We start from the raw sequence: 15,047 nt of genomic DNA, 5'->3' as shown, positions 1-15,047 counted from the left end.
TATAGTTCCACGATTCAGTTTAAATGGTGGTTTTATATTTTCCTTTCATTTCTTTACTAATTCATCTATATAGATATTACAGTGGTGACACTGGGCATCCTTGACAGATTGCTCTCTTTACTGATTCCATTTTGCAACTTTTTCATTGATTCTTACAGCTATTTATTTGTTCTGATACATGTTAGTTATTGCAGAAAGCAGCTGATTTGAAATGTTTAGATTCTTAACCCTGCACAGGATGCAGCTGATCTGACAGATACAAACAAATTAAGAGGCCATGACTAGCTGTGCATGCATATATTATGAGTGATATTCCACACTGTTTATGCGGTCAGTTTTGGTTCTAACACGTGTTATGTAAAGGTGTGTGATATTTAATAGTAAAATTGTATCTGAGAGATACCACGAACTCTGATGTCAGTATAGTATTGGTTTAGTTTTTTTTTTATTTACCGTTGAAAATGGCTGGAAAAATATATCAATTGGATAATCCATCAGATGTTGAAGAGATTCAGCAAATGTTACTCGAGTCTGATGATGAGAATGATAGAGTAGAAAGCGATATTTGATAGTAAATTGTATCTGAGAGATACCGCGAACTCCGATGTCAGTATAGTATTGGTTTAGTTGTTTTTTTTTCTTTGTTTAATAATTTCTAGATTGTAACTGAAAATAAATAAACCATCATGTATTATATTTGTAGTGTTTTTTTTTTTAAGTTTTATTGCATTTTAGTACATACTAATAATGAATGTATCTCTCAGATACATGTGACCTATGCTGCAATTTTTTTGATGGCGACTTCCGCAAGGTTAAGTATGGCCCACAGTTTATTCCTTAAGACTCTGTCAAAGGCTTTCTGGTAGTCTACAAATGCTATGTGTGTTTCTATGTTGTATTCGTAATGTTTTTCCATTAAGATTTTTAATGTAAAAGCTGAGTCAATGCACGATCGTCCTTTTCAAAAGCCATTTTGTTCTTTACAAAGTTTATCTTCTATATATATATATATGATTTAAGTTTTTAGAAGTTAATTATTATCATCACGTAACACCTCCAGAGAGTCCAAACAATCATAGAGGGAGGGCACTTGCTCTACAACTCTCAGTCTCCAACTCAATCCACCAACTGTAACTACAATCATCTACACCCACTGACCACCATCACAAATAATTTCACAGACACCCACAAACATCCATGCTCATGGCAGGATTCGAACCTGCAGCCTTTTGGCTGGAGAGCCGATACGCTAACCACTCAGCCAACCAGGCTGGCAAATTGAAAAATCACAAGAATTCACCAAGATTCTTTACATTCTGTAAAGGCTCAACAAGATGTCAAGCAAAAACTATTCAAAATTCTAAAATTATGGTGTATTATTAAAATTACAGCAGTAATATATTCCTAATATAGTCCATAATTAAGTAGCAAGTCAGCAGCTACAGCTGAAGAGCATTCAGGAAGATGGTTTGATGTAAAAATCAGGTATAAGACATTTGCATTCACCATCTCTATTATTATGATCTACAGAGACTAATTAAGGAAAGTGTTATTAAACAAAATAAACTGTTCTTTATACAGATTATTTATAAGAGCTTCATGGTAATGACATCCAAACATGACCCTTGCTCGACTGCAAACTTAACTTTGTTTTTATTCAACTCTAGGGTTGGATAAAAATCTTTAATAGGACAGGTTATTTTTCAGTTACAATTTTCATTGTTTCAATAACAATTTGAGTGCTGTATTTTGCCACAGTTCTAATTTATGCTCTGAAGATGCTGGTTTAAAATCCAGCAAAATATTAGTGACTCAATTATTTTGTTCTCTGGTGTTGTTTATTACCATGAAGCACTTATGAATAATTAACACCTCAGCCTATCATTAAAATTTATATGGATATTTTAATCTAAAATCTACCACAAATCTTCAGGCCTGACAGTTGAATCTGTACAAGTAAAATGCACTGACAAGAGGCTGTAAGCCTAGAGTGCAAGTGACTCACTACAGCAAACTACTAAAATGAAATAAAGCTTCACAGATACAATATTATGTTTAAAAAGCTGCAGGAAACTTTTTTTAAAAAAAAACAGAACATTATAAAAAAAACAATTCCTGTGGTCCCTACAGGTCTGCTACAGTGAGTTTGACTATTAGTACTTTTAAGTGGGCTAAGGATATCATGTTGGAGGCTTAATGGAATAAATATAGCACTCAGAAAGGATTAAAACTGATTTTGATGCTTCCAATATTGTCTAAGTCACTGAGACGTCTTCAGGAATTACAAAAAACTAATGTAACATGTGCTCAAATACAACACAATACAAACTGAAACATGTGGGTGACTCTAAAGTCCTATCTAGGTGATGTGCCCTCTGTGGGCATTTGTAGGTGGCCTAGGATGTAAGGTGGGATCTCTGATAATTAGGTGAGGCCAGCTGAATAAGCTTATACAGAGTAGTACAGGAATCAGTCAAATTAATTGGGAAACATCAATTATCAGAAATCCCACCTTACATCCTAGACCACCTACAAACGCCCATAGAGGGCACACCACCTAGATAGGACTTGAGTCACACATGTGTTTCACTTAGTATTGTGTTGTATTTGAGTGTGTGTTACATTAGTTTTTTGTAATCTTTGAAAATGTCTCAGTGACTGTGATGAAATACTGGAAACATTAAAATCAGTTTTAATCTTTTCCAGGTGCTGTATATATTCCAATAAGCCTTCAACATGATGTCCTCACAGCACACCTCAACACATGGGGCTAAGGATAGATACAGAAACTCTGCTCAAGAGATGAAATACAGAACTTTCATGCCACTTTATGTTTAAGTTTTCATAGGAAGGTGAAAAGTTATTAATAAACATCTGTCAGCAGGATTTGAACTCAGCTTGGAGAGAAGAGATGCTATCTACTCAGCAAAAGCAGGTCACCAGTTTCAGCCAACATTGCAGTTATTTAAATACAATTTTTTATTAAAAGGAAACTAAATATGGAAACAAGATAACAGAATAAATAAAGATGGAGAGAAAGGAGGAGCCAACTGAATACACTTATAAAGAGTAGTACAGGAATCAGTCAAAATACCAAACAAGTAATATATTGCTTGAACCATTACTTCAAACCAATTTTAACTTAAGGATATGAAAGTTGGGTTAGAAATAAAAACAAAAGACCACAAATGAAGTATGAGAAAATAAGTGTTAAGTAGCATCAAATTTTAAAATCATTTTCACTCACCATAAATTTTAACTTAAGGATATGAAAGTTGGGTTAGAAATAAAAACAAAAGACCACAAATGAAGTATGAGAAAATAAGTGTTAAGTAGCATCAAATTTTAAAATCATTTTCACTCGCCATACTCTTAAGAATATGATGAGAAATTTGATATAGGCATAGTTCAGTTTAACTTCTATTAGGTTATATTCATCTGTATGTTAAGCCATTTTATTATTATTCACTTACAACCAGAAAGTTTTGCTATATCATGCCATCACTCAGATGTTAATCATGTAATCTCTAGCTTTACTGTATTAGCATAAATTCCATTTCTAAATGCTTGTAGATAGTAGGTATATTTTTGATGAATAATATTATCTCAATGTCATAGTACTTTCTAAAATTAAATTTTCATTAAAGAGTATGCACTTTTAATTTGAATCAAATTTTACCTGTTATGCCTCATATGTGAACGGACTAGATGTCCTGCTGCAAGCGCTGATAGTAAAGATAATTCTGCTGCCATAACAGATGCACATATTATTCGTGCTAGAGTAGCAGCATTTCGCCCAGGTTGGTCAGAAGAGCCTTTTACTCCCAGCAACTATAATGATCAAACCAAATATAAGTATTAATCTAAAAAATGCATTTATTTCCATTTAATTGAAGTTATATTAAAAGGAACTGTGACATTTCAAAAGTAGCAACATGCACCATTACAATAGCATCATAACTATTATTACTAAAGTGTTCTGGTTATCCCACTGCCCAACTCACACAAAACAGCACTGACACTACTGTCTTTTCATTCTCTCATACTCATCCAGTATCTTTCATACTATAGAGCATAAATCAAGTCTAAATTCAACCTATTAAAAAAATAAAAGTGTCAAGCTAGCATCCCATTTCTCCTTAAGTTTTTTTTTTTACAAAATAATGGAAGTAGTCATCAACAGCCAGCTTCATCTGGAGAAAAACTATTCAGTAACCACCTGTATCCATTTTACCAGTCACTTGATTCACAGAATATCTATCTCATTACCCACCTCTGAACAAGCTGGGAAAAGTTTGGAGAAACTTGTATGTTGCTGTTATTCTTTACATTAAGACATCAGATCAGGTTTAGCAAAGAAACCCAGTTAGCAAATTACCATATTATTGATTGGCTTCCACTCTAATTTATGACAATTTCACTCATCATTTGCAAACTTAGATATATTAGTGTGGGATATACAATCCCAAGATCCTGTTTTTGAAAAAAAAAACCTCTTTAAGGGCTATTTTCAGGCTTCTAATAATAATGATGGTCTCTTATTGCGATAAAAACTGACTATACTTTTCATATCGACTTTCCTCAGTAATCTTAAATCATATTCAGAGTTTAGAGATGGACACATCATTCAATTTTATTTCAGGAATTTTTCAGTATTCAAATTCTCTGAACTTAATACATTTAGGATTGTACACCATAAATAACCTTAATTCTTGATGTCATCCCCAGGAGGGTAATAAGTGACTATTCTCTCACATGCTCATCCTGACCACTTATTAGCATATTCTGTTTCTGCCATATGCTAATATAAAGGCATGATGAAAACAATGTGTGAACTGATGATGGATATACTGCTCCATGATATTATCTTCTATTATCTCAATTTTTCCTCCCAGCTTTTTTTTTTTTTTTTAAACATATATGAGCAGCTGCTGGCTACCCGTTCATCATTTAACTTCATCTTTGCCAATATTCTTTCATCTATCTCTGGAACAGCCTTCTTCGGTGTTCCCAAAAGAAAATGTAAGCCAGTTTCTTTAGAATGTAACATGTGGCTAATATTCATTCATTCATGATTATGCAAAAAACAGTATGGAGACCACAGCTTCTTCACAGAAGCCATGGGATGAGAGTCAGTAGCTCATGGTTTGTAACTTAAATATAGCTTTGAGTACATACACATACATGTCAGTCATTATAACAAATGAAATGTATATTGTTAAAATCAAAAATGGATAATGAAGATATAAACAGTGACTAATTCAGTTTCTAGAAATTGAAATTTATCTCTGCAACATATAAAACCAGCTGGAGAATACATTAAACTGACATACATAATCCATTCATGTGCTTAGCTGCTTCATGAAATTATTGTGCAACTATTAGTCGCCAAAGAAACTATCAGCTGCATTCAGTGAATGTCATTTAGTGCCATTTTTTATATAATTAAATAAATACCAGTTATTTCTTTACCAGTCAGTATCGGAGAAGAATGTCTAACATACATGCTGGCCTGGTTGGCTGAGTGGTTAGTGTATCCGCTCCCCAGCCAAAAGGCTGCGGGTTTGAATCCCGCTGTGGGCATGGGCGTTTTTGACAATACTGGTGATGGTGGTGGACGGTAGATGGTGTTGGTGTATTTGCAGTTCATTGCGGTGGATGGATTGAGGGGATGCGGTTGTGGAGTGGATGCCCTCTCTTGATGAGTCTTTGGATTCCCTGGAGGTGTCGCATAATAATAATAATAATATAAGACAAAGATTAGGTAAAGTATTTGACAATGGCAAGGACTCAGAAAATCCCCACCTCTGAAGACATTTAATAAAAGAATGGTAATTCAGCTAAAATTGAGTATGATGCTCCATGATGGATTATGTTTAAGCAGTTTAGAATTGGATATTAGAGTGTAAAATACTACAACTCAATATATATACCTGAAGACAGGCTGACTGTGGAGTAAGTACAGTTCCTCCTCCTATAGTTCCTACTTCTAGAGATGGCATAGTACAACTCATGTACATGCTTTCTCTATCTTCTCCCCATGGTTCAATTAATGTTAGACAATTGGAGCTACCAACATTTTGTGCTGGATCCTATAAAACAAAATAAAATTACACTTAAATGTTTTAAAATAAGTTAAATCTACTACAAAAAAAAAAAAAAAATTATAAAAACTTTATAGCAATGGGAATTATAATTTAACATAATATAAGGAAGCTGTTAATCCTTTTCTTTAAATTGTACAAGAGATTGAAAATGCTAAGGAGTACAGGGTCACAGATTAAATGTCTTAGCAACTGTGAATAAAATATTTTAGTTGTAGTGTGAAACTTAAAGTCATCTCTTTGTATATACATTCTTTCAAAACAAACATACATGCAAAGTGATGACTGCATGCATTTTATGTTCTTTTAAAAAGGAACATAATCAATATAAATACTATTAAAAAAACCTTTTAACATCTTTTATTCACAAAGGCAGTAGGCAGAATTCTTAATCCTAAAGCAGGTGCAAGCTAACAATGAACCAAATCTTCAAGAAGAGTAGTAGTAGTAGAAACAACTGCTGTCATCTTGTTCTCAAACCCTATAGATAAGACAAGCTCCAATGGTTGTTCCAAGATTCATGGCTAAAAAAGTTAGTTTTCAAGAGGGGACTCAAGAAATTCTACCTGCAAGTACCAAAGATTAACTAACATGGAAACCAGCCAAAAAAAAAGTTTAGAAAAATTTCAATCAAACCTACTATTTCTTCAGGCAGTCTCATGCTATGGATGCAAATTCATTTCTACAGGTGTCCAAGTGAACATTAAAGAAATCAAATTTCAGATCATCTAAAAGGTTAATCAAAAGTAAGGGAGGTTGCTGTTTAGAAAAATTAATCAGGTTACACTGCCTAAAACAAAATTTTTATATAGTTCAAACTAAATTGCTAAACTTATTCTGAAATGATATAAATCACCTTTTTCTTTTAAGGAGAGTTTTAAAAACCTTTGGAAAATAAACACTACTGCTCTGCACAAATGTTAAGTCATAGAGATAAGTATCTTCCAAGTCACTCTTTCCCTGTATAAACTATCTCGAAGACCATATCAAGCACTTATGACTAGCAGATCTACTGCCGTTGAAGAATATTTGGTACAGCTCACTTAGAACATTTGCTAAATGTTCAATATTCCCTTTCATTGAAAAATAAGAATGATAACAATAGTCTGAAATAGATGAATTTAAAGTTTCTTTTCTCACATGACCAGTACACAAAATACTGATTCAACATGCGAAAAACCAATCCATAAAAAAACTGTTGGATTAAAGCAATATGAGGGTGGTTCCATAAGTTTCCAGCCTGGCTAACTTTTAGAAATAAAAACAACTGTATCACTTCAACATAATCTCCTTTGCTTCAACACACTTTTCACATCTTTGAATTAACATTTCTATGCCCTTAAAAAAAATAACCTGTACTTTTTGTCTGCAAAACCTAAAACTGCATTTTTCACCTCGCTGTCATCTGCAAATTTTCTTCCTCAAAGGTTTGCTTTCAGTTTCAAGAAGAGGTAGTAGTCACTTGGTGTTAGATCCAGGCTGTACAGTGGGTGGTCAATCTCCTAAAAGCCATACTCCTTTACTGCAGCCTTCGCAACAATAGCCACATGGACTGAGGCATTGTCGTGAAGCACACGAACACCATGACCAAGCATTCCTCGTCTCTTATCCTTTACAGTGTCATGCAGTTTGTGCAGGAGTGAAGCATAATATTCTGCCTTAACAGTGGTATTCCTATCCTTGAAGTCAATCAAGAGGATTCCTCGGCAATCCCAAAAGATTGTTACCATGATCATCTTAGTGGACAGTGACCTTGGCTTTTCTTGACAGTGTGCTTCACCTGGTTTGCACCACTCCATGAATTCCCCTTTGGAAAGAGGATCATAATAAAGGACCATAATTTCATCCCTGGTGACAACGGATTCCAGCACTTCTGTGATTCCCTTGGCTAAGCTCTAAAAACTTGCAAGGACAGGCATGATGCTCCTGAAATGAAGAGAGAAGTCAGGGCACCCACCGTGCACTGACCTTCGTCATGAGAAGTTTCTCGTGAATGATGTGTGAAAGACGGTCGTTATAGAAAGCCTCAAAGTTGCTGAGATTTCTTTGAGCTTCAACCATCTATGAGAGACATTTTCCTTAGTCATCACTTCCACAGGCCAATCATCACGAGGATCATCTTTGATGCTCTCTCTCTCTCTCTCTTCCTAGGCAAAACTGTTTAGACCATTCCTCCACAGTGGAATATAAAGGAGAAGTTTCCCCATAAACACCATCCAATCGCTGTTTGGACTTGGAGAGCCCTTCTTTGGTGAAAAACTTTACCACAGTGCAGTACTCTATTTTTAACATTACAGCCACTTAGTATGTCATGTGTTAGTCAAACGAGTGCCTCAAACTGAATGACACAGGTAGAGAGTTGAAACTGGTACACTAAGCTCCCCACAGATGGTGCTATCTGTCACACATGGCATTTTAAAATTGGTGCAAATTTTGTACGTCAGGCTGGAAACTTTTGGAACCTACCTTGTACAACATGAAATATGAGTTGAGGTTTCCATAGCTTGAAATATCCATAGTATTTATCAGGTGAGAACAGCGTAAAACCTTTTTTTGGAAAGAACAGTATTTAATTGCTAGTTTCATATACCATGTTGTGTACATTTTCATATTGAATACAAATAGGAAAAAAAAAGTGTTAACTGAGATTTCTAAATTAATAACTTAATACTAATAAACAAATCCTAAAACACACCCCAACTCAATATCACCAGAATTGCAGATCGGTACTATCAATATAAGAAGCCTGAATGGCAAAGAAATGGAGCTAGCTGAGGAATTAGATAAGTACCAGATCGACATAATAGGGGTGACTGAAACAAAAAAGACAAAAACTGACGAGATCTTTCTGAGCAATAAATACAAAATGTTATATTCAGGCAATGACAATCAAGGAAAAGAAGGCATAGCCATAGTATTCAACACAAAAATGAGGCTAATCTTCTTGAATGGCAGTCAGTCTCAAGTAGAGTAATGTGGGCGAATATGAGAATGGGGAACTGGACAATGAGATTTATTTGTGCCTATGGTCCCACAGAAGGTTCTACTAAGGTAGAAGTGGAGGAATTTTTTGAAGCTTTAGAAAAAGCAGCTCACACAATGAAAAAGGAAAAGTTAGTCCTTGTTGGGGATCGAAATAGCAGAGTAGGAAATGATTGTGAAACACAAAAATATTTTGGGAAAATTTGGAGAAAAGAGCAAAGCTAATAATAATGGCAAATATCTGTTGGATTTCTGCTCAGGACATGGACTGGTTATTACTAACACCATGTTCCAACATAAAAATGTGCACAAATTCACATGGAGAGAAGAGGCAAGGAACAAGAAAAGTCTCATTGACTATGTTATTGTTGATAGTGATATTTTCTCCCTGGTGCAGGACACCAGAGTGTACAGAGGATTTGAAATTGGAAGTGATCACTATTTAGTCTTGAGTAGGATAAAATTGAATTTCATATTGAAAAGAATAACATGTAAGAAAGTTTTAAAGAGAATTAAAGTTGAACAGAGCAGCTCTCAGATGTGAACTGTAGACTAAAATACACAAAGATTATTGAAGAAAAAATGAAAGAGTTTGAGAACAGGAACCAAACTTTAGAGATTCAATGGCAAGCCTTGAAGAAAACCATGATTGATTCAGCCAGAGAGGCATGTGGTGAGGTTGTCTGCAAGGATAGAAAAATCAGAACTCCATGGTGGACACAGGAAGTTAAAGAGGCAGTGAAGGAAAAGAAGAAAGCATATCAAAAGTTGCTGGCAAATAAGTCAGCTTGCACTCTTAGAGAATACAGAGACAAATGTAAGAAAGCTAAACACTGTGTAAAACTAGCTAAACAAAAGTCATGGGAGGACTTTGTCAAGAACATATCAAGAAGGTGGCAAAATATTTTGGAGATTGTTGAAGAAGCTCAGAAATGGAGGAAAGAGTGCTGTAAAAGGAATTAGAGATGATAAAGGTGACATGAAAATGGGAAAAAAAGTATCCTTGAAGTATGCAGTAATTACTTTGAAAAACTGCTAAATGAAACAAGCAGTGATGACAGCACAGTGGTAAAAAACACTGACCAGGCATGCAGTCAGGAATACATATCCATACTTGAAGTAGAAAAAGCCTTGAAATACTGCCTTTTCAAATATCATCTACTCCTGCCGCCTTTCCACATTTCAAAGGCTTGAAATGTGGAAAGGCGGCAGGAGTAGATGATATTTGACCAGAAATGCTGAAGTATGGTAGTATAAGTCTTACAGTGGCTGCACTGCATAGTTCAGAAAGCCTGGACAGAGGAATGAATTCCGGATGATTGGAGTAGAGCTCTCATAGTACCCATATATATAAAAAGGGAAATAAAACTGAATGTGAGAATTACAGAGGTATTTCCCTACTGAGTGTTCCTGGCAAGATCTATGCAAGTATACTTGAGAAACGGTTGAGAAGAATTGTGGAAGAAAAACTGGGTGAAGAACAAGCAGCCGAATAGAGGCTGTCAGGATCAGATCTTCACTTTACGACAAATAGTCAAGAAAGCATGGGAATATAACAAAGATCTGTATTTAAGTTTTGTCGATTTGGAAAAGGCATATGACAAGGTGCCAAGGGAGAAGCTATTCAATACGCTTCAGTTATATGATGTCAATGGGGGCATTATATCAAGCAATACTTATTCTTTATTTTAGTTGCAAGTCAGCAGTTAGAATTGAAGTACAGGAAGATGGTTTAATGTTAAATCTGGTGTGAGACAAGGATGTACATTATCCCCTCTGTTATTCATTATCTATATGGGTCACATTATGAAGGAAAGTGGTATTAAACATGATATCAAAATTGGAGATGTTAATGTCAGCTCTTTGCTTTATGCGGATGATGTTATACTTCTAAATAAATCTGCTACTAGTCTGCAAGATTCTCTGACTAAATTGAATAATTGTTGTAATAGATATGGTATGAAGGTCAGCAATAAAAAGACAAAGACAATGAAAATAGGCAGAATCATTGAAAATGTCAACTGTGTTGTGAATGGAGAACCTGTGGAACAATTAAAACATTTCAGCTACTAAGGACGATTTTGAGTGAAGATAGCAAATTAAATATAGAAATAGACAACAGAATCAGCAAAGCTGGTATGGTGGGAAGTCAATCGAATAATTTCATATGGAATAAGAGAGAAATTAGTCGGAATTAACTGTATATTAATATACAGTATATGTAATTAACTGTATTATATTAGCTGCATACAAGACAGTGTTCAAACCAGTTTTAACTTATGGATCTGAGAGCTGGGTCAGAAATAAAACACTTGACCAAAGACTAGAGACCGCAGATATGAGAGTCCTGAGAAAGATTATAGGCGTGAACAGATGGCATCAATGGCAATATCATATTACCATTGAAATATTAATATTAAAAATGAGGATATTAGGAAAGAAGTTGACATTGTCAGCATCCAGGAATGCGTTAGCAGAGCTAATCTCAGATGGTACGGTCACTTAAATGGGCGAAGGAAGATTAGCAAAACAAGTGTTCTCTGACAGGTTGGCAGCAAAACGACTCAGAGGAAGACCAAGATATAGGTGGATTGATACAGTACAAAGTGCCTTAGACGATAGAAATATAAGATCTGATAATGTTGGAATCTTGACAAGTAACAGACTGATTTGGAGGAAAATTGTAGATAGGAAGTTAGCAATGACGTAATTTTTTTCATGTAGTACTATCATATCCTGTACACCCCTTGAGGGTACGTGGCAGGAATTTGATGATGATGATAAATATGACCATACTATATATGGTCTATACTGCTGTAGGGTGCAGAAACTTGGACCCTGAAGACAACATCAAAAAAAAAAAAACTTGAAGCCTTTGGATGTGGTTATACAGACAAATGTTAAAAATCACATGGATAGCAAAAACATCCAATCAGGAAGTACTGGAACAAATGGGGAAATCACGGGAACTTGTAGATACCATAAAAAGAAGGAAAACTGCATATCTTAGTCACCTACTTTGAAATGAAAAATATAAAATACTTCAATTGCTTATAAAGAGTAAGATAAATGGAAGAAGAGGACAAGGAAGACGAAATAAATCTTGGCTGGCAGACATCAGACAGTGGACTGGCATGAGCTCTGAGGGACTGTTTAGAGTAGCTGAGGATCACTCAAAATTTGCCAAGGTGGTTGCCGACCTCCGATAGGAGATGGCACTCAAAGAAGAAGAATACTCTGAATGAACATAATAACCTAGATCATTAATACAGCAGCAAGAAGTCAGACACATGGCTCATTTGCAATGTGCTGTGTAACTTCTCTCAGCTTAATTCATTAATACAGAAGGGTCTTTGATACATGCTGACCAAAGATGAAACTTTGGTTTTAATTATATTGGGCTGGCCATTGTATCATTTCAATAGCCTCTTTAAATCTGCAAATACAGGTGTGGAATTCTATGCCAATTTTGTAAATTGCCAAAGTACTTCATGTTTTTCACTGGTGGTGTGAAATACCAATTCTGACTCGTGCTAGTTTCTTCTTTACATCTTGGATGAGGAGTTCTCCAGATTAATCTGTCTGTCCAACATAACAGATACTGCATGTACAGAAAATTTTGTACACCCCTGGTCATTTAAGAGGGTAAGGTTATTGTGGTGATCTTAGTAGCATGGACACACTTTTTGTAGTGGTGTGGAGAATAAATGGAGACAGACAAATGCAACCTTGCCTCACACCTGATTTAATATAAAACCATCTTTCTATATCTCATTCAAATCTAATTGCTGACTTACTACTCAAATAGAGACTATATATATTACTCATTATGTCTCATTTACACCATATACTTTAGTATTTTGAACGGTTCTTCTTTTGGTTGTTGACAAGTAACAGACTGATTTGGAGGAAAATTGTAGATAGGAAATTAATAATGATGTAATTTTTTTCATGTAGTACTATCATATCCTGTACACCCCTTGAGGGTACATGGCAGGAATTTGATGATGATGATCTTCTTTTGGTACCTTGTCATGCCTTTTATTCAGATCTGCAAAACTTAAATAGAGATCCTTGTTATATTCCTTGACTGTTTGCCTTAAAGTGAAAATCTGATCATGACAACTTTTATTTGGTATGAACTCGGCTTATTTTTCTCCAAGTTTCTTTTCCACAATTTTTCTTAACCTCTTCTCAAGGATGCTAGCATAAATCTTAACCAGGAACACTTTGTAGAGAAATTCCTCTGAAATTCTCATTCAGTTTTTCCATTTTATAGATGGATGCTATGAGAGCTCTACTTCAATCATCTGGAATCCAACCTTCTGATTAGGCCTAGAATTAAGGAAGTATAAAAATTTACATTGCATATTTGAGCATTTTTGGTCAAATATCATCTACTCCAGCTTCTTTGAGGAAAGACTGAAGGCTACTTGACTCTCACAAATAGAGACCAATCATTTTTAGAACTTGACCATGAATTAACTAAAATTTACTGTGTAGCAGAATTAAAATGTAGGAAGTTAATGATGTAATATCAAGTGAGGCAGAAAACTTTAGTATTATTTTTATAATTATGGGTTCAATCATCTCACTACACAGCAAGCCTATAAGGAACCAAAAAGGATACCTGGTTATAACACAATGGGACTTAGGCTGGGACTTCAGTAGTTTTTTATAATGGGAAATTTGAAAGTGTTTGCTTTAACAATAGACTTAAAAAATTCAAATATCCTCTACTTAGACAAAGTATTTAGTATATAAGTTCTTTTAGACAGATAAACTTCTGTTAGACATCTAAATTCATGAAGTAGACTAAATAGCTATGTAACAAATGATACAAATCAGTAATGACTTATCAAAATAAGAAAATAATCTTTAAATAATCTTTGAATAAAGCGAGTAACACTAAAAGTGAGAAATTTGTTCCAGGTCCCTTGCTAAAACTACTGACTGCAACTTTGGTACAACTCTGTTTTTATATCCTAGTGGTACTTCATTATACACAAAAAAGAAGAGCTATAGATATTCTTCACAAGACAGCTAAAAAAAATGATAGCTTGTGTTACCTAAATGGACTAGGCCTCATCTAAAACATTGATAGAGCTGATGTTCAGGTCATCCTGAGCTGGTGTTATACTCTTACAAAATATGTATTAAACCATTATGCTGGACATTATCCAAGAGCAAGCAGTTAGGAATGGCACTCATACTATTCACATTACATCTGTGATTAGGTACTCATAAACTGAAGTTTTTGAAGTGATGAAATCCAGCTGGACACTAGAGCTTTTCTTTCTGGCTTTCTTCTCCAGATCTGTGCAATGAGCAACATCTTCAGATAGGTTAGGACTCCATGTATATGGAGTCCTAGTTTTGTAAACAGATTCATCTTACCCTAAATGCATTAGACCTAGTGGGCATGTTACAGCCAAGTAATTCTGCTTCACAAAAACTTAATGAAAGCTATAATAGGACAGTTAATCCTATTTAGTCAACTGGTATTCTCTAGCTGGAGTGCATCTTTTGGAAGAAAAAAATCCCTGTCACTTCTGTATGATACTGGCTAACAACAACTGAAATATCCCCATAAAGGTTCTTATCCTACACAGGATTTGAACACAAGCCTTTCCTGACTAAGCTATCAGATGCTTGCTGATAGAATAAACCTCTTTATTCATTATTTCACTTTGAATTCTTTAGCTTATGGACTGCTCACCAAAAAATGTGATAAGGCCATCTACTAACAATTAAGCATATCTTAGGGGCTTCAGCAAAATCTCCAGTCTCTTTTTCTGTCTATAAAATCAGCAATAACTGTGAATTAAAAACTGATTACGAAGACATCAAAATATGGAAAACTTATTTCATGGTCAAACAAAGAATGTTTTATCAGCATTGAGGACTGAATTTTTTTAAAAAAGTGTGTTTTCATCAAAGGGCTGTCTGTGGGTTCAAATC

At 34.9% G+C, this 15,047-nt stretch overlaps 1 protein-coding gene across 2 annotated transcripts in view; it reads right to left on the bottom strand.

Moving 5' to 3' along the window:
* Positions 1-15,047, bottom strand: part of Hmgcr (HMG coenzyme A reductase) — a 142,901-nt gene that overhangs the window by 8,074 nt on the left and 119,780 nt on the right. For both annotated transcript variants that reach the window (XM_090391377.1, XM_090391378.1), the window contains exons 20-21: positions 5,934-6,092; positions 3,680-3,831 (exon numbers count right to left, since the gene is read on the bottom strand). In XM_090391377.1, the coding sequence (XP_090247503.1) occupies positions 3,680-3,831; positions 5,934-6,092 (311 nt within the window). The remainder of the gene's footprint in view (positions 1-3,679; positions 3,832-5,933; positions 6,093-15,047) is intronic.

The sequence above is a fragment of the Typopeltis vanoorti genome, chromosome 4 (genome assembly GCF_054136105.1).
Source record: "Typopeltis vanoorti isolate ZY-2024b chromosome 4, IOZ_Tvanoo_1.0, whole genome shotgun sequence".
NCBI classification, from domain to species: Eukaryota; Metazoa; Arthropoda; class Arachnida; order Uropygi; family Thelyphonidae; genus Typopeltis; species Typopeltis vanoorti.
Note: the sequence above shows the minus strand (reverse complement) of the source record. Positions and strands in the feature narration are given on the sequence as shown.